Consider the following 27,563-nt stretch of genomic DNA (forward strand, 5'->3'; position numbering starts at 1 on the left):
CAGCGAACGGCAGACAACCTGTGCAGTATTCCGCGTTCCTCTCTGGCTTCAGGGGGTAGCTATCGCGAGTCCCAGCAGCCTCCCCGGCTGGGTTCCTACAAGCAGGTCTGCTAGTTACCTGCCAACAGATGACACATTTATATCCCGCTGACTGTGGCCTGTCTATTATCACTGTCTCAACTTCAATACGACTATTTTGTTCTATTAATCTAGCTCGGGGGTGGCCGACGAGACGCCGAATAGATGTGCTGTAACGTCCGGACGGATGCCTCGTTAACGGTGGTAATGTTAGAGACACCTTGGGTTGTGACCACCCAACCAGTAGGCAAGATGTTCACCGCCCCGGGCCTAAGTCTGATGAGCAGCACAATAAAGGATTGCTATTACACGTCGGGAATAAGGAGAGCCAAAACTCCAGTTGAACGTGCTTAAATTGTGTATTTACTGACCTGCTGTTTTGCTTCACAGTTTTGCCATTACCCCTAGACGCTCTCCAGTGTGTGCGACATGCTCGCGCACGTTTGCCTCTCACTGTCTCCCCCTTTCACACATCATGCACCTCCGTGTCGTCCTCTTCGCAGACCTCCGGGCCTAGCGGGCAGCCCGGTTATCTCGGACGGCATCTCCCTGATCCGTCTGTCCCCTCATGCCGCCGGGACGGGGGAGTCGCCGTTCAGCCCCCCTCACCCTTACGTCAACCACCACATGGAGCAGTACCTGAGGTCCATGCACAGCAGCCCCACCCTGTCCATGATCTCCGCCGCCCGCGGACTCAGCCCTGCAGACGGTGAGACGCACACACATCCAACGCACACATCCGCACGCGCAGGAGGGCGCCCGCGTGCAATGTCCTCGCAGTTAGACGGGAGATTACAGTAACAGAGAACGAAGGCAAACAAAATGGATGAAAGATGTCAGAATGTTTGCTCAGGTAGTAATGGTGTGTTCTGTTATTGTAAGTGTCGCGCAAGGGTGTGTGTGTTCGGCGCTAAGAGGAGACGGGCCATTGTGGATAATTCTTGATATAAAAGCAGAGAACGTCTAGCAGACAACCATGTCCCAGAACGCACCTCAGTATGTTTTATGTTGTTTACACACTAAATTACACACCATACTGTGATAATTAGTCTAACACATAATACACTTGGCTACATTAAAACGTTCTCCTTTCATCCTCTCTTGTAATAGCATGTGTATGTTGTGTGTCTTTTTGCGTACATGCCTGTACGTGTGCTTGCTTGTGTGAAAGTGCGAGATAGCGAAAAATACAGTGCGCGTCCACATGCACGTGTTAGAATGTGTGTATACGTTTGGGTATCGGAATTCAGAAACCATACCCTCACAAATGTTTGGGTATCGGAAACCATGGAAATTAGTGAAGGCAAACAAAGCCCCGTTTTTCTCCCCTTTCCCCCGGCTCATATGATGTCAGTCCTGTCCTCACGACCCTGGCTGAACAGAGATCGGCCTGAAAAGGCAGAGAGGCCCACAGATAAATCACGGAGTGTTCTCTGTCGGCTGTAATGGCTCTGTGGATCTTAGGAGAAACAGCGCAGGGGAGATCGTGTCACTGATAAAGTGGTTGCAGTGGCAGAGAAGTATGGCATAAAATGGAGGGCCCTCAGCTTGAGTGAACATGCATAGTGTGTAACCATAGAGCTCGAGTGTGTAACCATCAGGGCGCACTGTGGATAATCCTTGAGATAACGTGGTTGCAGCGAGGAAGTCGTGGCCAACTGGTTTGAGTGGGGTTTTCGTAACCTAATGGTCCTGAATATTCTTCATTTCCCTGGGTTTTCGCGGAGCTATGGAATCAGTCAATTTTACACAGCATATCCACTGAGTGACCTTGGGATCGGACCGATCAACACTTTCAACTAGACGCAGAGGTACAGAAAAGGGTAACCCGAGCCCTCATCCTACCTCCAGCCCTCTGAGTCTGACGAGCCGACTCCACTGGCTTGTCCTCCGCCACCACCGCCACTACCACCATGCTCCTGCCCTCAGCGTATGCAACGTTCCACCAACTACCATCCACCGTCCGTGCTCTGTCCAGCCCCACACAAAGTAGATCTACTGGAAGTGGTTATGTGATCCGGCAGGCGAGGAGAAAATAAAGCTTCTCTGTGGGCCTCCTGGCCGGCACAAACGCACGCCTGTTCTCTTTTACCAAAGCTAGCACTAATTGGTCTTGATAGGAGCGTTTTGGTGTGGCCTGAGGTTTTGGCACTGCAGAGGAAAGGGGCTCCATCCTCAACCCCCCTATTTTTCTCTTTTCACCCCCCGTTTGCCGAACGGTTCGCTCAACCCTCTGTGCTTCCGCCCCCCGCCCTATTCTGTAACAGCAGAGCTTGTCTGACCCCGTTCTGTAATGGTAGAGATGTTAGCCCCTGACATCCATGCAGGGAGAGCAGGAAGTATGGGGAGGACAACACAGTCATGGCTACGGGCCACAGTGGACTGCAGGGAAAAGAAAAGAAAGAAAAACAAATCCGTCCTTCACTCTTACAGGTCTTGACATTTTTAAATGTGGATTTACTGGGAGCCAGTGTTAACACATTTCACATCAATATTACAGTTTACCTTCCACTCACTACGCTATTGTGTGTGTGTGTGTGTGTGTGTGTGTGCATGCAGGCATGCATGCGAGTCTGTCGAAATTCATTTCTGTACAAGATAGAGGAAGAACAGGAATGCGCAATCCCTTTATTTTTCTCCTTCTTTCACGTCCTCCATTTCTCCCCCGGGTCATTCACACATCTCAGCAACCTCAAAGACTTCAACCGTCTTTTATCAAAAGCCTTTTGCCCTCCAGGCATCTACAGTAGCATAGATCTTCAGACCTGTGAAGCTGTGAACCCTGTCCATTCCACTCTGTTTCTCTGTCTCTTTCACTGTCTGTTCATCTGTTTCCTTCCATGTCCATTCGTTTGTCTCTTTCACTGTTTCTTTGTCTGGCTCCTTCACGTGTCTCTTCCAGTCTCTTCATCTGTCTCCCTGTCTGTCTGTTTCCATTACTTTCCTCATTCTTTTTGTCCGTCTCTCATCTCTATGACGTCTCATATCAGCCCCCCACCGTATCCCTTTGTCAGCCTGTGTCAGTTGTGGTTAGTTTGGCCTGTGTCTCATGCCAGACGTTTCTCCCTCTCTCTCCCGCAGTTACCCATGAGCACCTGAAGGAGCGCGGCCTGTTCAGCCTTCCCCCCCCTCCTCCGGGAGCCAACCCCACAGAGTACTACCACCTCATGGCCAGTGGCAGGAGCACCTACGGGGACCTCCTCATGCAGAGCGGCGCGGCGGCGGCACACCTGCCCGACTACATCAGCCCAGTAGACGGTAAGTTTTCCCCCCGACACACTCCTGACAGGGCAACGACCACCCGGGGATGATCTCCCATCATGAGACACCACACTTGATTCCCCCAATCACCTCAAAGCGGATTCAGACGCAGGTCTGCTGAACACGAAGTGGCTGTGTCACTGAAGGATCGAGGTTGCCTATAGCAGTGGTTCTCAACCGGTGGGGCCTGCCCCCTGGGGGGGGGCGCGGACACTTTCCCAGGGGGGCGCAAGTAGGCTACAGGATGGGAGAAGAAAAAAAAAAACACGAATTCCCCCCATGTTGAAATGCAAGTGGTTGGACTATTATAACACACAAATCATCCTCCTGGCATCTTTTGTGTCAAAAGCGACTTGCGACAAATCTAGTGACGTATATAGCATATTTGTCATAATTTAAACAAGTCTCCCGAAGAGAAAGGGTATCTCTCTCTCCCCCGCCTCTGCCTGCTGCGCTGTGGACATGTGTGTGTACGCGCTGCAGCTGGACGAATCCACTGATATTGCTGGGCAGGCACAGCTCCTCACCTATGTCAGGTATATGCGGGACAAGGCGATTGAGGAAGATGTCCTGTTTTGCCGGCCTCTTCAGTCGCACACTACAGGAGAAGCCATCTTCAATGTCCTTGATGTTTCTCTCAGTGAAAATGGTTTGACTTGGGACCGATGCTTTGGCTTATGCACAGATGGTGCGCAGGCAATGACGGGCCATGAGCGTGGCCTAGCTGCTCGCGTTCAGCAAGTAGCTCCACTTGTGAAATGGATACATTGCATGGTCCATCGCAAAGCTCTAGCTGCTAAAGAAATGCCAGTTCTCTTTGACTCCGTGCTGAACCAATCCGTGAAAATGATAAATCTCATCAAATCACGGCCGCTAAACTCTCGCTTGTTTGGGGTCCTCTGCCAGGAGATGGGGTCAGGGCACGAACAGCTGCTTCTGCACACTGAAGTTCGCTGGCTCTCCAGGGGGTGGGTGTTACAGCGGTTGTATGAGCTGCGAGAGGAGGGGAAGTGTTTTTTGACAGAAATCACATCAGATCTGGCGAAGCATCTGGATGACACTATGTGGCTTGCGTCTCTGTCCTATTTGGTCGATATATTTGACTGCTTGAATGGCCTCAACCTGTCTTTGCAAGGCCGCGAAACTCATATTTTGCTCCTTGCAGACAGAGTGGACACCTTCACACAAACACTTCACCTCTGGCATGGCCGCATCATGTTCCCCAGCCTTGCAGACTTTATCACTGAAGCAGGCACGTCACACAATTTCTCCTCTCTATTTCAGTCAGCGTCTGAGCACATGTCAGCAATGAGAGAACAATTTCACACCACCGACCCCACGTAGCCCAGGTTACTCTGACTCTCCTCTGTGACTCTGCCGACCCCACGTAGCCCAGGTTACCCTGACTCTCCTCTGTGACTCTGCCGACCCCACGTAGCCCAGGTTACTCTGACTCTCCTCTGTGACTCCACCGACCCCACATAGCCCAGGTTACCCTGAATCTCCTCTGTGACTCTGCCGTCCCCACGTAGCCCAGGTTACTCTGACTCTCCTCTGTGACTCTGCCGTCCCCACGTAGCCCAGGTTACCCTGAATCTCCTCTGTGACTCTGCCGTCCCCACGTAGCCCAGGTTACCCTGACTCTCCTCTGTGACTCTGCCGACCCCACGTAGCCCAGGTTACCCTGACTCTCCTCTGTGACTTCGCCGACCGCTTCGCTGACCCAGGTTACCCTGACTCTCCTCTGTGACTCTGCCGACCCCACGTAGCCCAGGTTACCCTGACTCCTCTGACTCCTCTGACTCCCCACCTCACTGCTACTGCCGTCATGTGTTGTAAAGGGCACTGCCAAAAGTCTAAACACTAACAGCCTGGTTACCCTCCGTGCTTATCTCCAGGTAAGTGGATGTGATGCTGTGCTTTTCATAGGTGCCCTTTCTTCTTCTTGTTGTGGTTTTTCGATGTGTAAGACTTCCCCACATCAAAGCGAGAGAAGCTTTCCTGGACTTCTAAAAACCCTGAGTCATAGCAGGGGGCCATATAAACACACAAAGGCTTGAGGCTGAGGACTCGTAAAAACCACCACAGTTCTTCCCACAGACGGTCGCACAGCGTTTCAGGTGTGCTCCTCTGTTCTGAGTAAAATCCACAATGATAACCTTAAAAGGGCAACCATTTGGAGACACGGGGAAAGACGGGAGAGACTGACGGGGGGTCAGCAGTAGAGGTACTATATCACAGGGAACATGTTCCAGGGCTTCTCAGTCCGACTCGTCTGTGTTTCTCATTGTTATGGCAGTTGTACTGTAATTCCGTGGTCCCTCTGCTCTCAAAGAACTGGGAAAGAAGCTGGAGGCAAGTGATTTAGTGAAGTGGCGAACAAACGTCAACAAACACTGACGGACCAGAGCCTTCTGCTAGTTATTGTGTTATCGTAGGCCCCAGGCCAATGAGAGACAGTGAAACTAGGGCCTTCCATTGCTCGACCAATCATTTGGAATGTCACTTTGCGTTAAATGACCCAGGAACCAATCAGTTAGCTGTATGAATGGGCAGCGTAGTGCCGAGTGGAAAAGACATCCACAAAAGTAAGCCTTTCGATACATTTCAATAATCACATGAACACATTCACTGCCGGCCTGTCGGAGACTCCTGGTCCAGTATCCATGTCACTCTCATCCAGTCTCAAACCACCCAAGGAAAACCAAAGGGCCTGCCGTCTACCGTCTAACACTCTCTGCACCTCCCGTGTCACTCTTTCCATCCGCCCTGCGTGACTCCGACAGACCGATCCTCACGCGCCTGCTATTAAAACGCCACCGCCGCGATCCCTGCCAACGCGCGGTCCTCCTCGAAAAGAACCATTGAAATTACCCCTCAATCAGTAAATTAAACATAGAGAGGGAGAGGGAGAGGACTGGAGTACAGGTTGGGGGCATAGAGGTTGTTGACTTCCCCCTCCGCTACTCCATACCGCTCCCCGCTCCTCTCCATACTCCTCCCCGCTCTCCTCTCCATACTCCTCCCCGCTCTCCTTTCCATACCCCTCCCCGCTCCTCTCCATACCCCTCCCCGCTCTCCTCTCCATATCCCTCTCCGTACCCCTCCCCGTTCCTCTCCGTACCCCTCCCCGCTCCTCTCCATACCCCTCCCTGCTCCTCTCCATACCGCTCCCCGCTCCTCTCCATACCCCTCCCCCCTCCCCTCCGTACCCCTCCCTGCTCCTCTCCATACCGCTCCCCGCTCCTCTCCATACCCCTCCCCCCTCCCCTCCATACCCCTCCACGCTCCTCTCCATAACGCTCCCCGCTCCTCTCTATACCCCTCCCCTCCATACCCCTCCACGCTCCTCTCCATACCGCTCCCCGCTCCTCTCCATACCCCTCCCCTCCATACCCGCCCCCCCCGCTCCTCTCTCCTGGTATGACCGCCGCTGCTGCTGGCTACCCGCAGCTGTTTGCAGAGGCTGTTTGCTCAAACACCCACAGATACCAACTCACTGAGCACAGCACCGGCCCTTCTCCTCCCCCCCACCTACTCGCCTCCTCCTCGCTTCCTACTCATCTCCCCTCCTCGCTTCACCCCCGGCAGGTTTATTTGGTGTTCTCTCGTTCTCAAATCTGGCCGGGGTTTGATGTGGTCCAAGTCCGGGCCCACTCGGCCTGGGGCTCTCCGTTAGTGCGGTTAGCGGGGCTAACAGCTCCACAGACACACACACACAGCCTCTGTGTTGACCCAGTCAGCCGGCTAATGGCTAGCAGCTCAGCAGACGGCCCGGCTGAATGAAGAGCCCCATTTAATGGCCGAGAGGGCAATACATATGCATTGAGATCCCAACGTTGGTTTTGGAAGCCTAGTGCTGATAAAATTAAATAAATTCATATGCGTATTTCAAAAATCAATTTATGCACTAATAAATTCACTGGACCCACCACAAGAGCCGAGTCCTCAGTGAACCCGGAGTTACAGTATGTCTGGATTTGTTTTTTTTCCTTCTTCCCTCCCGGAGATTCCTATTAGCACACTGCAGACTTCGAGGTTTAAGGTTGAACTGTAAAATAGCAATCGTCGTTAATAAAAGTGAGACATGTTCATGGAAAATTCAACACATCGGCCCCAGTGCCAGTGAGTACAGTCACGTTTTAAGCCTGCCTGCTCGCCTCGTAACGCCATATGGCAAAATGTATAGATTTATTGTATGCTTTCCATTATAACCCACTAGGTATTTTCTCAGGAACACGGGGGTGGTGAAAATACATTAAACCGGTCACCTTGTTGATGTCCGGTTTACCACTAACTGCTTGTGAAGGGCGTACATTCTAGTGTCTATGCTCGTTGCCATACTGTACGTTGCCAAGTGTCCATGTAAACCACCTAAAGACAACTGTCAAGAACCAGTGAGCACTCACAGTTTTGTCTTCCTTTGTTAAAGGCTTCTGCTCGGCAGAGAGTAGCAAGCAGTGATATTTCGTCTAAGAACACACAGGCCTTGGTGGAAGGCGGGATGCAGGCAGTTACTCTCCGCTTCTCTCCTCAGCCCGCCGTGTAACCGACTGAGACGGTGCCATGTAGGCTACAGGCAGTTAACTTTGACAGGCTCACAAAACAAACCCGACAGATCCTCCTGCCTGCTGTCTGCCGGTCGGTTAGTGTGGGCCGCGCTGGAACGCTCCACTTCGCTCTGGTCCGCTGCCGTGCCAAGTGCGCGTCCGTGCCGTCGGCGTGCCTGGACGCGTTCGTCTCAGGTCACGCGCGACTGGCGGGCCGACACGCGGGCTGAAAAAGACATGTCTCTCCCTAAAACAACAAAGACCAATCTCTCCCCCCCCCCCACCCCCCCACCCCCAAGTAGCTGACACAAATGATTCCACCAGACCGGACAGAGGGCAGTTGGGCCTCGTTCCATGAAGCCCTTTGTATATGTGAAGTAAATCTGAGGCGTGTGATGTTATGAGTGCTCTCACCCAGCCACCGCTCACAGATAGAAGGAAAGATATGGCCTGTGGTTGGATGAACGTGTAAATAAACACGCCTGTCAATAAATAACGGCGGGGATATACAAACGGGTTAGTGGAATAATGTGGCGTTTCTTATCCTGATAGCGGGCCAAACTCACAGGACCAAAAACTGCACGTACAGAACATCCCAAAAGGGATGAGAACGCGCTAGCTATTATCTAAACGGTCTGTCCTCACCTCTCCTTCACTGCGCTGATCTACAACCAACCGGTTCTTTAAACATTTGCACAAAGCAAACCCAAATGCGTCCTATGGATTGCGGCACACGAAGACTAAATCGCAAACTCACGGAGGAACGAGCCAAGCCACGCTGAACGGGGTGGGATCGTCTCAACGAACTGACTGCTGAGGAGCCTGCTAGAGGGAAAAGAAACTGAAGGTCCCATGACAATAGACTGCTGCCAAAGTAAATGTCTGCCATCCAGTCAGAGGAAAAAGAGATCTTAGTGTTTTGGGTATGATGGGCGAATGAGGGGAGAAGTGAGTGAGTGAGGGAAGGAGAACCCCCCCCCCCCCCGCCCCCGATTTGAATACATGCGCAAACATTTACTGTACGAGCACACACGAGCGCCTGGCCGAAGTGTGCGCGCAAACAAACACACGGCTGGCTTCGGGAGGACACTGGGGTCTCACAGGGGAATCATCGCTGCGAGCCCCCTGCTTATAAAAAGTGCAGTGATGGTATTAGTAAGACTTACCAGGGAAAATAAACATTCCTCCCCGCACGGAGGAGAGCGGGGCGGAGCCGGGGCAGCTGGGCTGGGCGGGGCTATTGGCTGTCTAACACTCCGGAAGCGGTGTAGTTCAGGGGTGAGATTGAGCCTTGCACCTCAGAGGATCAACGCCCCGGCTTCACCTCAGGCTGGGGTCACCTGAGGGGGGGCGGGGGGGGGGGGGGGCAGTAGAAGTAGTGAAGCCACTGGAGAGTCACTGTACAAGTGGGAAGGAGAGAAAGATTTCGGGAGAGAGAGAGACAGACAGATGGATAGAAAGAGACATGGAACAGCATTGGTAAGGAAGTGTTTGGTGCCCACGATACAATAGGCAGGACGCACAATGGAATTCTTACCTGCAGGTCCCTGCTCTGCAACTCTGGCAATATACATAGGAATGATATGTGTGTGTGTGTGTCATCATTTGTGTCAGGGTTCTAACCCACACAAAGCCCAGGCAGCATATTACTCCCATTTTCAAAAAGCTCCGCTGGTTGCCAGTCAAGTCTCGCATCACCTATAAGATCCTCCTGGTTACCTACAAATCTCTCCATGGACTTTCACCTAAATACCTCACAGAACTACTCCACCCCTACACACAGTCACGTTCCTTGTGGCCCTCTGACAAAGACCTACTGGACACCCCCCGTACCAGGTTGCGGACATTTGGAGACAGGGCTTCCTCTGCCAATGCTCCAAAACTGTGGAACAGTCTACCACTCCACATCCGCTCTGCCCCATCCTTGCCCATATTCAAAAAGCACCTTAAAACATTTCTTTTCAATAAGTCCTTTGATCCCTAACCCCCAAGTCCCCCCTCCCCCCTCATTTGTAAAGTGACCTTGGGTATTATGAAAGGCGCTATATAAGTATAAGTTATTATTATTATTATGACAATAACGCTGATAACGAAGATGATGGTGATAATGACAATGATACCAGGACTCAGTATCAATGATAATCACACAGTGTGTTTACACAACACTTATACGGTGTGCGCATATTTGTGCTTGTCTGTTCCTAAGTGGTCCAACAAATCAGCAACCACAGTGTCTTTCCTGACTGATAATGAGAGCCCACATCCCATTGTAATAGCATTCTCCCAGGCTAACTACTAACTACAGGCCCCTAAAGCCTGTTAGAGTGAACAAAGGAAGACTACTTTTGTGCTCTGTGTGTGTGGAACCTGTGCCAGCTCTCATTCGGGGGGCTTTGGTTTTGGGGGGCTGGACTGGTGCTGGCATGGAGGGAGGGACGGGGGGGGTAAAGGATTACTACCCTCCAATTACGGTATTTTGATTTTCCACAAAGCCAGTTCAATTAAAACAGCAAGGCAGATGGTTAAAATAATCACTCGGCCCCTTTTCTTTTTTTCACGAATGTGCACTTAAGTGCCTGTAATTATAAGCCTATATATCAGTCCAGATCCCTCAATTATAGCCAGCCCTCCACCTGCTATATTCTGCTCCCACAGAGACGGATTTAGAGATGTAGGGCACAGGACATATCCCTCCACCAGAGCCTCACCACCTCCCGGCACCACGGCGTATACCGCCTCATGCAACATCTGGTTTCTCACTCCCCACTGCCAGAATCTGGCATACCCCAGAATTAGAGCGCTGTATTCAATAAAACACTCCACGGCTGTGTGTTTGTGTGTGTGTTTGCATATGTGTGTGTTGCATAAGTGACCTTGGGCAGAGCAGACGGTACAGTGACCTCAGGCGGCTCTAGGATCTGCCATGTTCACGTTAGTGAGAATGTCGACTAACCTGTTACATAGGGACTGCTGATGGAATAAATGAAGTTGGATTGGATTGTAGTGAGGGAATTCTCTTGGGCGGTATAGATGCCAATTTGGGATTGGAGGTATGAGGTTATATGGGGGATCAGACCATGTCACTGGAAGGTGGGGTTGGTGGGTTCAGACTGCAGAACGTGTATTGGGTGCGACGGTGAGGTTTTGGAAAGGGGTTGAGACCATGTTTGCGGCTTGGTGTTTAGAGAAATGGAGGCTATGAGGTATATGCCTATTGGGATGAGTGCCTAGGTGGAGAGTCAAGCTGCATACATAACTAAGCACATTTCCTCTGGTGTCCTGGTCTGTTCCATGGCTTGCAGAGGTGAATAAATCGTGTTCACCGAGAAAACACACACACCCAGTGGCTAAACCAATGGGCCAGCCCAGTCAATGGCGGAGAGAAGAATCCATTAGAAAACAATCCATTAGATTGAATGCTATCTGAATGTTAAACAACCCCTTTCGAACTGATAACTGTAAACCGACCGCTATATTGGCAACACTCTCCCCGCCTCACCCGCTCTCTCCCTTCATCTCCCTAGACAGAACCCCGGTTTTCTCGATACGCCCAATGATACACAACGCGTTTATTTATTTGCTTCGCAGAGGGACATTCCTTGGGACCGTTTGTTGTTTTTGCCAGCTCCTTCATAAATATCGCTTGGATGTCTTACAGCTGAGTTTTCGTAGAGCAGTCATAGTCCCTCTGAAGTCCCTCAGCTCTCCAAGCACATGGCTCTTGTTTTACGACTTGGCACCTCAGCGTCGTAATAGTTGAAAAACGCAAGACACCCATTTTGACACACACACACACACACATCACATTTTATGGCTGTAAATTCGGTATAGTATATGGGCCATATTGCTTTTTTACATATTGAGGGGTCAGAAGATTAAGTGCAGGTTGAAAGTGGTGTGTTTGACATGTTGGTGTGTGTGTGTAAAAGGCAGTGCATCTTGGCGAGGTGCGATGAGAGCTATTAAGAACTTCCTGTTTCCACCGCTCTTGACGATGCCCCCTGTCAGGCCTAATAGCTGCCCGGCCCAGTAGCCCGGGTCTGTGTCCTGTCCTGTCACACCGCGTTTAATCCTCAACACCCGTTGGCCCACAGCAGCTGGCTGAATGCTAGCCGCTAGCGACGACCCCTTCCACCCCCCCGACGCTCGGTGACACATGGCGTCTAAACCCGTGCCACTGGGGGGAGAAACGATTCGGACACCGGTGAATTTCCATATGTATTTGACCACCTGGAACCGTTTTACTCAGCTAGTTAAGGCGGCTTGCTATGCATGTCTGAATAAGGGAGGTTAAAGTGAACGATAAGAGGAATTCTGGTCAAAAATTACGTGCACGGTTTCTCTACTCGTGCATTCAGTCTTACGTAGAATAATTATTATTTTTATATACAACCCGAGGGAATTAGTGTCAAAGGGGTAAAGGTTTACGCAAAATACCAAATCAACAGTTAATGGGGGGAAGAAAATGTGTTCATTGTCCTAAAAGCAGCTTAGTACAAGCCCACTACCTCTCTGGGTCGACCTCTAACTTTTGAAGCTATGCCTCATTCTATTAATGGTATTCTCAAATCAATTTGGTTAAATTGCCTCCATTTAACTTGCTGAAATACAACTGACTGGGTTAGATTCTTATCAAGGTAATTACAGCAAATGATTGGGAGTGATTAATTGCGCCTAAGAGGATGTGAATGTTAACGAGGGTTGGGGTTGTATGAGAGAGATGATTGAAAGAGATAGAGACTTGGGTCCCAAATGGCCTCCTCTTCAATATATATATTTGACTACTTTTGGTTTAATGTAGGGTCCTGTATAGGGAATAGGATACAATTTGGGCTACAAACATAAACAAACTGGGGGGGGGGCTGTACTGTAATCTAGGCTAGATAGCACTAGAATGACCTCTACTAGAATGCCTATGGACAAATAAGGAATGTTTCTTCTGCTTTCATCTAAAAATTGTAACTCTTTGGGGGTTTACTATGACTGACTGACCTCTGTTTTTAGTGTGGCATGGGAACACACTGGACTACTAGTGACATTCAGTCTACTTTTTACTTTCATTCTCTCCAGCTTGTTCTACTGCGCATGTTGAGTGTACGGAGCAAGGCCCACTAAAAGGTCATGGAGGTCTGTGGGGCGACTGATGTTAAAAGTAGACCACGATGCCTCTCCAAATCGTCCTTGTCGTTTTCCCTCCAGTGTCACGGTTCTCCAGCCCAAGACTCACACCCAGGCTGAGCCGGAAGAGAGCCCTGTCCATCTCCCCTCTCTCGGACGCCAGCATCGACCTCCAGACCATGATCCGCACCTCGCCCAACTCCCTGGTGGCCTACATCAACAACTCGCGCTCCAGCTCTGCAGCCAGCAGCTCCTACGGACACCTGTCGGTCAGCGGTATCAGGTACAGAAAACACAAGCGCACACAAGACAGAATGTTCCACACACACCAAGAGATGCTATGTCACTAATGTATTCATTTTAAAAAGGTAAGTTTAATTAGTCACGCGATACATTTGTTTATTTTCTTTTTTTCTATCTTGAAACACATTTGAATTGAAAGGATTGTGCTTTATAAGGGACGTTTGATTTTTGTAATCTACACATAGTTGAGCATCAACGTGGTATTGAATGTTCATCCGTCCAAGTAAGTGCGGCTCTTTGGCTGTTCTGCTTCAAGTCGAGTTCCTCCACTGATCCCTGTCCTCTCCTCTCCCAGTCCCTCCTTTACCTTCCCCCACACCATCAACCCCATGGCCTACCAGCAGCTGCTTAACCAGCAGAGAGGCCTGAGTGCGTTCGGCCACACCCCTCCCCTCATTCAGCCTTCACCCTCCTTCTCGGCCCGGCAGCACGCGCACGCCCTGGCCGCCTCAACCCTCAACACTGCCTACAACTCATCCAGCTCCGATTCCAACCAGGTGAGTGGAATCGGGTTGAGTTCGGATATCTGGGATTATCCAGAAAGCCCGGTTTAATGTCAGCCTAGTTGTAGAGATCCTAAAATGTATGTTTCACAAGAATGGGCTAAGGAATTCCTAGAGAGGGATAATGGATGAGTTTGATTTAGTCGTACCGCAGAAACCAGAGGTATCTAACATGGAAGCCTGGCTAAAATATGTCCAAAGTTGACCGACTTCTTGCTGAGATCTGGATAATGGGATGGTATGCTAAATGAATCCAGAGTCATAAACTCTCACATGTTTTTGGTTAGATGGCTCACCTATGTGTTGGAGGACGCCATTAGCAGACGTTTTTATCGGTCTCTGTTCATAGAAGGGTTTCCTGTCTCTTATATCAACATAATGTATACAATATAGACTTTACAGCATAAACTTCCCCCTCATTTACCATCTTCACACACAAACGCACGGACACCATGAATTCCATCATGATGTCTATTTTAGTGTGCCAATGTACACACAGACACACACACAAACACACAGACACACACACACACACACACACACACACACACACACACACACACACACACACAGCTAAACCGCCTCCACCCCCCACTCGGCTTGACAGTGATCAGAACCACATTTTCTCTGGTTTCCAGCCAATGAAGTCAGTGTTAGCGAGACCATGGGGCCCCTGAAGAACAGTCACTGATGTGCTGTACTATAGTGGCTGGGTGGGATTCGAAGACAAAGAGGCCCCCCCTTTACTGACTTCATATACTTTCTTATGATGCTTGAACACACACAGACACACAGACAGACCATTTGGTCCACACAGTCTGAGACTTAGATATAAAAAGGCCCCGTCTTTCTGTCGCGTTAATAACCAGTCGGAGGATCAAAGCTCACAGTGTTGCCATGGTAATCATTTCTCTCTTTTTCATATTTCCCCTGGCTGACTCTCATAAAGCAGTCTAAATTGTTTAGTCTCTGTGGCGGGTCGCACCAGGAGTTATGGGCTCCGAGCCGGGTCTCTGGCTGGCTCTGGTTGACTTTGGAGCCGACCAACCTTCACATCGTCACATTAGAAAAGAAGCAGTCAGCAGGAGCCAACTGCTAGACAGTGATATCTCTCTGACTTAGCTTTGGGTTATCTTAACCGCCTCCATTAACATTGCGTCTTCCTCTGTTAGGCCCGTCAGCACACACTTTTATGTGACGTCATGTCTCTCTATCACCCCCCACCCCACTCCCTCCATCTCTATTACCCCCCACCCCACTCCCTCTATCTCTATTACCCCCCACCCCACTCCCTCCATCTCTATTACCCCCCACCCCACTCCCTCCATCTCTATTACACCCCACCCCACTCCATCCATCTCTATTACCCCCCACCCCACTCCCTCCATCTCTATTACCCCCCACACCACTCCATCCATCTCTATTACCCCCCCACCCCACTCCCTCCATCTCTATTACCCCCACCCCACTCCCTCCATCTCTATTACCCCCCACCCCACTCCCTCCATCTCTATTACCCCCCACCCCACTCCCTCCATCTCTATTACCCCCCCACCCCACTCCCTCCATCTCTATTACCCCCCCACACCACTCCATCCATCTCTATTACCCCCCCACCCCACTCCTTCCATCTCTATTACCCCCCACCCCACTCCCTCCATCTCTATTACCCCCCCATCCCACTCCCTCCATCTCTATTACCCCCCACCCCACTCCCTCCATCTCTATTACCCCCCACCCCACTCCCTCCATCTCTATTACCCCCCCACCCCACTCCCTCCATCTCTATTACCCCCCACCCCACTCCCTCCATCTCTATTACCCCCCACTCCCTCCCTCCATCTCTATTACCCCCCACCTGCTCCTTCCCTGCATCGCAATTACCCCCACCCGCTCCCTCCATCTCTATTAGCCCCCACCTCGCTCCCTCCCTCCATCTCTATTACCCCCACCACACTGCCCCCATCTCTGTTACCACCCACCCCACTTCCTGCATCTCCTTAACAGCACTGGTATTGTTTGTATCTGACATCTATCTCTGTGGCTCCTGCAGAATGCTGGTGGTGACCCTGCGGTGAGCAGCACAGTCAACCCCATGATCACCAAGAGACACAAGGTCAAGACAGAAGCAGAGGGTCCTCGGCCCATTTCGCCATGCTCTCAGGTTTGGGACCCAATGACCTATCATTTAACTGATCTTAATAGTATTATTACACATATGTAATACCGATCTATAATGACACATGCATCTGGGAAGTCATTTTATAGTATAATTTGTTGGTTTCCATTGGTTCATATAATTAGTTTATGGAAAAGAGAATATTTCATTTAAGTTGAGGTGAAACATAAATGATCATTAAAAACATTTAGGTTGTGGAACATCATTTGGCAAAATTTGGTTTATTATTAGTGTAAGTAGTAGCATTGAGTAGTAGCATTACGTAGAATCAAACAGATACCATGAGGGCTGTTAAACTATGTAGAATCAAGAAACCTAACTTCACAAAATGTTCTTAGGTTCCTCAGCAACAAACAACAACAATACAGCATTTCTTATGTATAAATGGTCGAGATGAGACCAGGTTTGGTGTTTCTTGCCTATTTTAACAGCTAGTTATACAAATCAACTGTACATCAATAGAAAGCAGAGAAGCTAATGCAAACAGGACAGCATTGTGGGTGATGATATCAGCATGCGCTGTCTGTCGTCAACCCAGACCGTACGCACGTCAGACGCCTCTCTGACCGTGTCCCATCATTCCACAGGAGCACACCCTGGATCTGAGCGAGGAGCTGGACAAGGACGAGTGTAAGCAGGAGCCGGAGGTGGTCTACGAGACCAACTGCCACTGGGACGGCTGCACCAAGGAGTACGACACCCAGGATCAGCTGGTTCACGTGAGTTATTGAGAGATCTCCGTAGATGACATAAAACACGACCGTTTCCCGCTGTTACAATGGCAAGGTGCCGAGACGAACACAAAAGTCTGAAAGACACACAGTCCTGTTTAGCACTGGCAACTGCCTCCTCTGCTGCTTGTTAAAGTGTGCGTTGTGGAGTGAGTACGATCAGGCGGAAGATTTAACCGGTCGAGGCAGTGGTAACTGATCCTTTCCTGTGTCGGACAAGCGCGGGGTTAATGAGGCTTGTTGATTCTGACCGATGAGACGGAGGTACGCTAACAACCCGGCAGCTGTGACCCCCCCAACCCCTGGCTCTCGGCCACCTCTGACCTTTGCGAGGTTGTAAATCCATTGTCATGCTCCGAGCTCTGGCACTCGGTCCTGTTCCTTTCCTCTCAGCGGACTGCCTGACACGGCTGGCTCAGCTGCTTGACTTGAGTCAAATAAGTTGCATTGAGAAACCGGGGTTTCCCGCTCACGCAGCTCCCCCCCGACTGGAAGACTGCGCCGGGTCTGGAAAGGTCATAGCTCCCAGAGTTAGGGTCAGCATTAGAGCCACCTGAGAGCCCCACCCCCCCCTTTCCGCCTGCACGCTCCACTCCTAGCCCCCCCCCCCCACCTCAGTATATCTGACATGGTTTCTCCAGGGGTAGACCCACCTTGGGAACCCTTTTGCCCCGTCAGCCCCCCTTTAACTCCCCTGTCCCCCCCTGCCCACTTACTTCTCCCCCTTCCTTACTTCAACCCGGGCCTCCCGGCCCCCAATCTGTCATGATAAAGGACAAGTCCAGACCCGCTCCAGTTAGCTCCACCCTCCGAGTCCCCAGCTCGGCTGCTCTGTCAGAGGTTAAAGGTATTATGGGAAAAGGCTAGTGTTTGGTGGTGTGGATGGACAAGGTGTCCCAAAACACATTCCACAACTTTCACTTACAAACGAAAAAAGGGAAAGGCAGCAAGCAATGAAAGTAGAAATATGGCAACCGTAAATGCCAATTGTAAAGTCAGTGTTATAAAATGATGTTCTTCAGTAAGTGCAGTGTTGTATTGACAGAAAATTCTGGTTTTATGAACAAGTCTCTTGTTACTGTAACTTGTAATTACATACCTACTTAGATATATACCTGCATATGAAATCAGTGAGTCTGCTAAGAGTTTGACAGCACTTTATCCCTCCATGTACAGTACACTCACTCTTCCAAGGTACAGTACTTCCAAAGTTTCACACACCTTGAAAAAAAGAAAATAAATTATGGCACACGGCTTCTAGGTTCTATTTACCCAAAGTAATCCTTCCCCAATAGCCCCAAATTATGGTTTTGGTGTGGTATGAAGAGTACACGGCTGAACATGGACGCCTGCTACAGCCCACACACCGTATTTCTATCCATCCACTCCTCTGAAAGGGAACTGGGCTGGGATTCTCTACCACTGAACCAGAAAGTGGGTGGACATGAAAAGAACATGGAGTCTTGCGCTATTTGCTTTCTGTTTTTGGCCATGTACAGTTGAGTATTAGTGTGAGTAGATATGTAGTATAGGTCCAGAGGAAAATAATGTGGTTGGTGTAGTTGTGTAAATATTTGCTGTGTCTGTATGTATGTGTGCGCATGACTACAGTTTTTGCTATCCTGGTGGTGACCAGAAGTACAGCAAGGAAATTACCTTTTCGTCTGTCACCATTACAAAAAAGTATTTTGGACTAAAGGGTTAGGTATGAGGTAAAAGTTACATTTGACGTTGTTATTTAATGAAATTGAGTGAGGGCACTCCGGTACCTGGTTAGGCCAGGAGGAGGTATGGTTGGCTAGATGAGATAGTTTGGCAAAAGGGAGGACGCTGATGGGGTGGATATTTCTTACACTCCATCCTGTTGAGTTCAATTTGTATGATGGAGTCAATATCATAGGAAACATGCTCTGTCGAGCTTTCTTCCAGCTAGGGTTAGGTTTATGGTGAAGGTTAAGTTAAGGGTTATGAATTGGAATGCTGTTCGGCATCCCCACAAGGATAATAAAATGTGTGTACTCTATACAGTACTTATACACTCCTAACATGAATTGTTTGGGTTAGGTAATGGTAATCAAATGTTGGTTCTCAGGTTTACAAACACACAAGTGTGTGTGTGTGTGTGGGAGTACTGGCTTGTAACGTGAGTATCAGGGGTCTGGCCTGAGGATGGGATGTACTGTCATTAAGGGCTCAGGGGACAACGAGGAGGTTGGCCCTGAAGTCCTGAGACAGGGTAATCCTACAAAGTGGCCCTGCATGCCTAGACAATACACAGCCAAGCAACAGAATTCATCTCCCGCCCTCCTGACCACACACACACTTGAAGGACAGGCAATTCCACTGAAAGAATGGCTTCATTCAACACTCAGTTAGTTTTCTGTAAATTAATGGAATGTAACTCTGTAGACACGCCTGTCCAATCAGTCAATTGTTATTAAAACACTCCTGGAAAATGGATGCATGTCTCCACCACCCTTTGACAATCTTTCAACCACGTCTGTGCCAACTGACGTTTGAAAATCCCAGCCCAACCTCAGTTTGTACAGTACAGACTAACAGTTAATTTACCACGAGTTAGAAAACAAAATCAGCCATTCAAGCAGGGGCATTTCAGAGTAGCTTTTGGTTTTGCTGATCAAAGTGAGCAGTAGAAGTGTTAATCTTAGGTGTGACAGGAAGACCAGGGCAGGATAGCTCCTGGTCCTGATTCCTCCTCCGGGTAGTTGAGGAAGTCCCCCTTCTTCTGATCCACGCCGAGCCTGAGAAAACGTTGCATGCCTGTACGTGTGTGACTGTGTGGGTTGCAGGACCTGACAAAACAACCCCACCGCATACACGTCGCAAGCCTTTGTCACCAATGTGACATACTGTCAACCATAATGGATGGTGTTGTCACATGGTGGTCTGCTGACACAACATCTCAGCCTCCCGCCCATACACACACACACACACCATTCCACCACAGGAAATGGGCGGTTTTAAAGACGTTGACCAAATCAGTACAACTTGTCGACTGAGGAGATTGACACGGACGCGGCTGTTGTCGAGATTCTCTTGTAATCACGTGATCCCCTGTCCTCTCTGCAGCACATCAACAACGACCATATCCACGGGGAGAAGAAGGAGTTTGTGTGTCACTGGGACGAATGTTCTCGGGAGCAGAAGCCGTTCAAGGCTCAGTACATGCTGGTGGTCCACATGAGGAGACACACAGGGGAGAAGCCACATAAATGCACAGTAAGAACTCCAACGCCTAACGTGATCAGAATTCCCAGAACCCTCTATTCTAATGGACGAGCTACATGCATAACTATCTCTCCTCTGTATTAATCCCATTCCCTAATATTGGTTGTGGTTCTACTTCACGGCCTGTAACAACTACATAAAAAAGCCATGAAACTGTACTTTAGCTTTCCACTCAGTCTGTATCTCAACTTGTTCTTCTGGCCTTAAATAATTGTCTCATCTGTTGTGCTGAATCAGTCATGATCAAATTCAGTGTAGTTCCCTCAGCTTCAAAGCTCCAGAGTCCAGTGTAGAGAAGTTCTATGAAGAGAACTTCACAAGGCTGATTGACGTGAGTGGAGGATGTTAGTTATTAAAGCGTAAAGAGGAGAAGGGAGCCATGGGTCCTTATTAGCACCTAGTGGACTGTATACTTTAGTTGGTAAATCCCACTTGTCTCATTCAACCCGTCTGTCCCTGTCTACCAAGTCTTGTGTTTGTGAAGGGAGGATCTTAGGTCTTTTATGTCCATTGGAGCTAATCTAGTTTGATTCTCACACTCCCCGTCAGTTACCCACAGTGCAATGCACTGCACACTCTGAAGGAATACCAAATCACGGCATAATAATGAGTATCACCCCGAAACTAATCACAGAACACTAAACACATTGTTTTAACAAAGCACTTCCTTTTCTCTGACACTAATGGATCCTCAAAACAGAAATGTTTCTCAGAGTAAATCATTTTGCGTCAGTTTCTGATGCCATTGCTAACTTTGACCTTTGTCACTGTCCCATCTTCCTCTCTGTCCCTTTCATCCTTCCCAACCCTCTCTGTCTAGTTTGAAGGATGTTGTAAGGCCTATTCCCGCCTGGAGAACCTGAAGACTCACCTGAGGTCTCACACGGGGGAGAAGCCGTACGTCTGTGAACACGAAGGCTGCAACAAAGCCTTCTCTAATGCCTCAGACAGAGCCAAGCACCAGAACCGCACACACTCCAATGAGGTATACACACACACACACACACACACACACTCACACAGACAAGGTACCTCACACAAACCTACGGCATCCTACCACTGAACAGAATTGCAGTTAACTGCTAATAAATCAGAAGCTTGTTAAATCTAGTCACAATAAAGAGATTTAAAGTTATTTCAGGTATTGTTTAAAACTCCCATTTTACAGAAACCGTACATCTGTAAGATCCCCGGGTGCACCAAGCGCTACACTGACCCCAGCTCTCTCAGGAAGCACGTGAAGACAGTCCACGGACCCGAGGCCCACGTCACCAAGAAACAACGCGGCGATGTGCCCCCCAGGGGCCCTCCCAAGGGGAACGGAGAAAATGAGGCCAACGCCAAGCACAGTGGAAGAGGGCTGGACGGGAAGACGGAAGCCAACAGCACAACCAGAGGAGAGGAGGACTGCCTGCAGGTCAAGTCTATCAAGACAGAGAAGATGATGGTAAGACTGGGTGTGACATTCCATTAACATCATAATCACACCTCATATAAGGACATATTGACTTCTAATTGCTTGATACTGTCAAACGCCTGTTCTGCGGAACCATTCATACATGTTCTATGTTATTCGAGTCTTGTGAGAATGGCATTTCACTATTTATCCCCATCGCCTTTCACACTTTCCTCACTGATCTGTAATTGAGAATTGAACTCCTGCTGGTGATCCTTCTAACCTAACTCATCTCTTCGGTCACTACTTCAATGTTTTCTTTCCTTAACCCTTTCCTTAACGGACAGCCTTCTCTGAGGTGAGCACCACCGCTCTTTCTATTCCGTTGAATGCTATCTTACTCTGCATGTCAGTTACGAGTCAATACATTTCAAAGTCCACTACTCTGGCCTCTCTGAAAGGCAAAAGAATAACAGGCTTTCCAAGCAACTGTATAATGTTATATTGAATTTTTTTATATTTATACATTTGGATAGCATTGCATGAGTTGTGATGGGCCCCTATACACACACGCAGGCGCGCACACTTTATTCTGTAATATTCCTCCGTGGCCTGAAGATCTGACAGTCACGTCTGTCGGGCCCAGATAAAAGTCGTTATCAGATAAATATTCAAAGGCCGGGGCTGTTCAGCATGTGTGCCGAACAAATGGTGCCAGTAATCAAGCTGTGATCAAGACGCTTTCTAGTTCAGATTGGGTCAAAATTAATCACTATCAACACTTGACTGTGATGATCTCCCCACTATAGAGGCTTTTACTTTGTAAATGAATCCAACATAGCCATGATAAATAAGATTAAGGAACTATAGCTTGGCTACATAATTTATTTGTTTTTTTCTTTTAGCAAAAAGTTTACATAATTGATTCATGTGAATTTTTATTTATAACTATATTTCATCTTTATACTTGAAACATTACTATTAAATTTCTTTACGCAACCGCAGCCCGGCTACGTCTCAGTGATACCCAGTTCTCATCGACATGCCGACCCGAACCAAACCGCTTGGAAGAGCTTGATTTAGTTAGCCCCTCTTTCCTTTAGTAATGTGGCATTCATCCAGTATCAGACATAAACTGGCCATCCTGTCCCCCTCTCCAGACGTATCAGTCCAGCCCTGGCGGTCAGTCGTCATGTAGCAGTGAGCCGTCGCCACTTGGAAGTGCCCACAACAATGACAGTGGAGTAGAGATGGCCCTGCACAGCGGGGGAAGCTTCGGGGACCTGAGCGCACTGGACGACCTTCCCATGGTGGACTCTTCCACCCTCTCCCCAGGAAACTCGGCCGGGGTGGGGCTTGGGCTCCGCAAAGGGGGAGGGGTCACCATCAAGCTGGAGAACATCAAGAAGGAGAGGCTGAAGAATGTGAGGGACTCATGTCCATGGGCCAACACCGCGCCTCAGGCACCTCTGGTCCGGAACATTAACACCAAGCTGCCTCCCATTCCAGCTGTTGGTAAGTGTGGACTTGAGTACTTTAACCAAATAATTTTTTAAGAGCTCACACAACAGCGGAAAGATTAACAGATTGTCATGAGGAATTAACAAAACAGCTCGTGAAATGTTTTGGCACCTCCATGAAAGATGTTGAGTAAGCATGAATATCTGATATCCTTGGATGCTAGGGAAGATGTTTAACTCCCTGATGTGATTCCTGTGGTCTGTCAGGTTCCCTGCTGGAGAACTCCAATATGATCGGCCCACTGGGGCCCTGCCCTCCCCAGCGTTTTGGTGACCTGTCATCTTGCGAGGTGACCATGCTGAACCAGCTAAATAAGCAGGGGCGCCGGGACAGCAACACCAGCACTGCCAGCTCAGCCTACATCAGCCGGCGCTCCTCCGGCATCTCTCCCTGCTACTCCAGCCGCCGCTCCTCCGAAGCCTCACAGTTCGGCGGCCGCCACAATAACATCAGCTCGGCCGACTCGTACGACCCCATCTCCACGGACCTGTCGCGGCGATCCAGCGAGGCCAGCCATTGCGGAGGTGGCGGGGGCAACCTGCCCAGCCTCCTCAGTCTCACCCCGGCTCAGCACTACCGTCTCAAGGCCAAATACGCGGCGGCAACCGGGGGCGCTCCCCCAACACCCCTGCCCAACATGGAGCGTATGAGCCTCAGGACCAGGATGGCCCTGTACGGAGAACACTCCCAGGAGAGGGAAAGCTCAGCCCACTCCCACCTGTTCCACCCCGGCACCGGAGCGGTACCTAGGCGCTGCAGTGACATCGGCTACGGCAACCGCAGCGTGATGCCCCACGAGGTCCCCGGGAACCTTCCCCGGCGAGCCAGCGACCCCATCTGCAGGCCCGCCCCGGACCCGCTGTCCCAACCGCGGGGTGAGCGCTACAACAGCATGAACGGTATGATTTTGAACGCCGCAATGCCTCCCTTCTCCGCCGACCGCCGTGGCCTGGCCTCGCAGGGCTACACGCGCTCCGACGGAAGCCTCCACCGCCACCCTTTCGTCCCCCGGCCCCCCAGCATATCGGAGAACGCCGTGATGGAGACCATGGCCGTGGACGGGATGGACCACGTAGGGGACGAGGACCTGATGCTGCCCGATGACGTGGTGCAGTACCTCAGGTCGCAGAACAACGACCCTGGCCAATCAGTGGGCCCTGCCGACTACTCCGGCGGCCAGTCACAAGGCTTCCAAGTCCAGAGCTTAGGTTCCTCCCAGTATGCTCAGCAGCAGCAGCATTTCTATGGACAGAGGAGGATGGCTTTGGCGGACACCAACACACCCCTCTCTGGGTCAGGCCACCCTCCCCTGCCCCCCTACCAGATGAGCTCTGTTTCTGGGTCACTGCAGCAGCAGTTCCCAGCCCCTCCCAGCATGAACAACAAGAACAACATGCCAGTCCAGTGGAACGAAGTTAGCTCAGGGACTGTGGACGCCACAGCTACCTCTCGGCTAACCAAACAGAACCTCCTCAGAAACAATAACCTGGCAGTGATCCAGCAGAGACAGAACTTCGGTCCCTTCCAAGGGGCCGCTTCCGGTAACGGCAACCACCAAGTGATGCCAATGAGTCAGAATGTGGCGTTACACGGCTACGCCCCGAGATGCAACGCCCAGAGGATCAACCCCGCCCAGCTACACCAGCAACAGAGGCTGCCGTGTGGCATGAGCTACACTGAGCAGATGAGTCCCCAGCAAGGATACAGCCAAGAAATCGCCCCCATCCCTAACTCCGCCGATGGCGTCGTACGACCCGACTACGGCAGCGTGGACCCGCTCAGTAACAGAGCGATGGGAGCGCACAGCAATCCCGAAACGCAGAACTACAGGTCAAGAACTCAGGTTGAAATCTATCCCCTTCACGTCAATCAGGTTGACCAGCTGGACAACAGTATTTCGACTCAGCCATTGGCCGTCCTCAATGGGAACAGATCCGGGATGCAGCCCAGGCCTCCCCCGGAGCCTAAATCTATGAGCGGTAGACAGCACTCAGGGTCCGGAAGCAGCGTGCAGCAGAACATTTTCCCTCAGTCTGACTTCAATCCCAACAACACATCCGAGGCCAGTCCCAAGAGGCCAGGGGGCTTGTCAGCCCATAACGCCAGAGGTAACGCTCCAATGTTCTATGCCGGCCAGATCCACATGTTTGAGCCCAACAGCGACGCAAGCTTCATCTCCCCCATGTCCCCCTGCGCAGGCCAGGCTCCAGTAGGCGCTACGGTCGCATTGGCGTCCCCAGGGGTCAACCAGGTCACCAGCACTGTAGACTCATCCGGCTCTGGAGCGACCTCTGGCATAGAACACGCCCAGATTGACTTCGACGCCATGTTGGATGACGGGGACCACTCCAGCCTGATGTCAGGGACCCTTAGCCCCGGACTCCTGACCAGCTTGTCCCAAAATTCCTCCAGGCTGACCACCCCTCGTAACTCGGTGACCCTGGCCTCTGTGCCGGCAGGCATCGGTAACATGGCCATTGGAGATATGAGTTCAATGTTGACCGCCCTCGCTGAGGAGAGCAAGTTCCTCAACATGATGAGCTAAGGCCTTCGCCGTGTCCCATTCTTTCGTCCTGAAGTGTGCACTGGGTAACTTTCCTGCCTGTAAATGAAGGGAGATGCTTGGTATATGGAAACTCCCCAAGCTCATGCCTACTGTATTCCAGTGCTTTAAAATTTGCAAGTAGCAAACAAGTGCATGCTTCAGCAGGAAGGAGAGATTATTGAGATAACTCTGTCGTGTATTCAGACCATTTCAAGTAAACATCAGGAAAATGAACTGTAAAAGCACTGATTATATGTAACAAAACCTTATGGAAATAGTTACTTATCAGGAGAATGTCAATCAGACCTGTATAGAGACATTGCTTATCCAGTAACGTAAATATTTGCTCAAGTACATTTTAAGTACTCTTGATGTTGATAAAGTAAATAATATTATAGGCATAAGGGGCATTTGTGTCACTGTTTGAAAAGCCATACTTTGTATTTACACATAACAAAAGACCAGGGTAGAAAACGCATCAGCAAATAATAGTCCTTTGCTCAGTATTTGTTCATGTTTGTTACCCTTTAAAAAGCAGTGCACTGAAAGCAGTTCACGAAGTGCCTTTCTAAATATATTCAAATAATATGTGAACTCATGAAGCATAAATAAATGGAAAAATGGATCCAGGAAAAGGGCATATGGAAATATTCAAGTAGTATTTTTCTCATTAAGACCTTCAATCATGTTTATAGATATGCCATATGGTACATGCTTTAAATTATGTTAAAAGACACTTGATCCTTGCGAGCTGAGTACAGTAGGATGCAGACTACAGGGCAATGTGATGCTACTGTACATGGTTTCCATCCATCCGTCTGTGGAGGAGCTTGCAGTGGAACGGGATTCTTTGCCAATCTAGAGGTGGTTTTCATGGACCCACACTTTTGAGCCGGGTGCTGGACTTTGACCGTGCGAGCGGAGATTCCTTATTGAAAATGATATGAAGTGCCGGACTAGGATTAAACCGTGGAAACAGGGAAACATGAAGCTGCTGTATAGGTAGGATATGGCCTTGTACAGTAGGATCTGGCCATTCTCATGAGACATATTCCAGGATAAACCTAAATGGAGGCTCTCACACATGAGGCAGACTGTGTGATGGAGAAGGACAGGGTTCCGCCATAGTGTCAGTTACTCTATGGAGACGCCAGCACCCCAGTGCCTGTTGAGGATCTGTCAGATCTCTAAAGGAATATGCAAGTACTCCATGTGCTCTCTGTGGACATGATCACACACTAATTAGTGGATTCATTATCCCTCCATTCTGACTAGAGATGGACTATATGGAGATTGAAATGAGGAACATCTTTCTTTGATTACCAATTACACCAAGGACAATGATATACTGCAACCTCCTCGGTTTTTGTCATCTGTTTGCTGGAATTTAAGTAGCCTTACAGTATGTGCAGGTATGCTTGCCATCCATGTTACTATGCTCAATGTGTGTTTATGTGTTGTGTGTTGTATATAGCTTTTGTACATTGCAAATACAGTATCTCAGTTTTTTCTGTTTTTAGTCTTGTGCTGTTTCTCCTTTGATCTCACATGGGCTTGTCCCTCTGGGACACATGAAAGCGAATTGTCATTATTCAAACTGTCCAGCACACACACTCTGTAGAGATCTAAGATAGCGTGAAACCATCCTCATGTCAATGAATTCATCTTGATGAAAAAATATGTCAGCGTTGGATTCTATCGATGTTAGCTGAATTTTCTTCATAATGTTAACACTGTGAGTACATGTAGCGCATGTTCAATACTGTTAAGGGCATCCTTCTTATAGAATTGCATACAATCTTTATTATTACTGCCCTTAAACACTGCTTCAGATCTTACATCCCTTTTCACTGTCATTTGCACACATCACACTCTTACTGATCATAGCGAATTTTTCTTTTAGCCTTCAAAAAACACGTGTATCTCACTGGGATTTCTGTTGCTTGAATTTTTCTTTCTGTTTTTGTTTTTTACAATGTTGGCAAGGGCAAATATTCTAACTGTGTCTGAAAACCCAGGCGAAAAAGGATCCTCCAAAAAAAAAAATGCATACAGAGCAGTTTCTAAAGTTAGCCGGCGTGTTGTCCAAAATTAACAGTGGCAGGCAGGCCCTGAGGAAATGGCTTTCA

General features: G+C 49.5%; 1 protein-coding gene across 1 annotated transcript in view; it reads left to right on the forward strand.

The window, feature by feature from the left end:
* The window catches only part of gli2a (GLI family zinc finger 2a), an 82,656-nt gene extending 55,707 nt beyond the window's left edge, over positions 1-26,949 (forward strand). Inside the window, exons 4-14 of the mRNA XM_010894755.4 lie at positions 582-787; positions 3,160-3,336; positions 13,089-13,290; positions 13,606-13,807; positions 15,867-15,977; positions 16,580-16,711; positions 19,814-19,963; positions 20,793-20,957; positions 21,141-21,419; positions 22,529-22,883; positions 23,096-26,949. Of these exons, the coding sequence (XP_010893057.2) occupies positions 582-787; positions 3,160-3,336; positions 13,089-13,290; positions 13,606-13,807; positions 15,867-15,977; positions 16,580-16,711; positions 19,814-19,963; positions 20,793-20,957; positions 21,141-21,419; positions 22,529-22,883; positions 23,096-25,434 (4,318 nt within the window). The 3' untranslated portion in view covers positions 25,435-26,949. The remainder of the gene's footprint in view (positions 1-581; positions 788-3,159; positions 3,337-13,088; positions 13,291-13,605; positions 13,808-15,866; positions 15,978-16,579; positions 16,712-19,813; positions 19,964-20,792; positions 20,958-21,140; positions 21,420-22,528; positions 22,884-23,095) is intronic.
* Positions 26,950-27,563: the final 614 nt, after the last annotated feature.

The sequence above is a fragment of the Esox lucius genome, chromosome 16 (genome assembly GCF_011004845.1).
Source record: "Esox lucius isolate fEsoLuc1 chromosome 16, fEsoLuc1.pri, whole genome shotgun sequence".
Taxonomy (NCBI): Eukaryota; Metazoa; Chordata; class Actinopteri; order Esociformes; family Esocidae; genus Esox; species Esox lucius.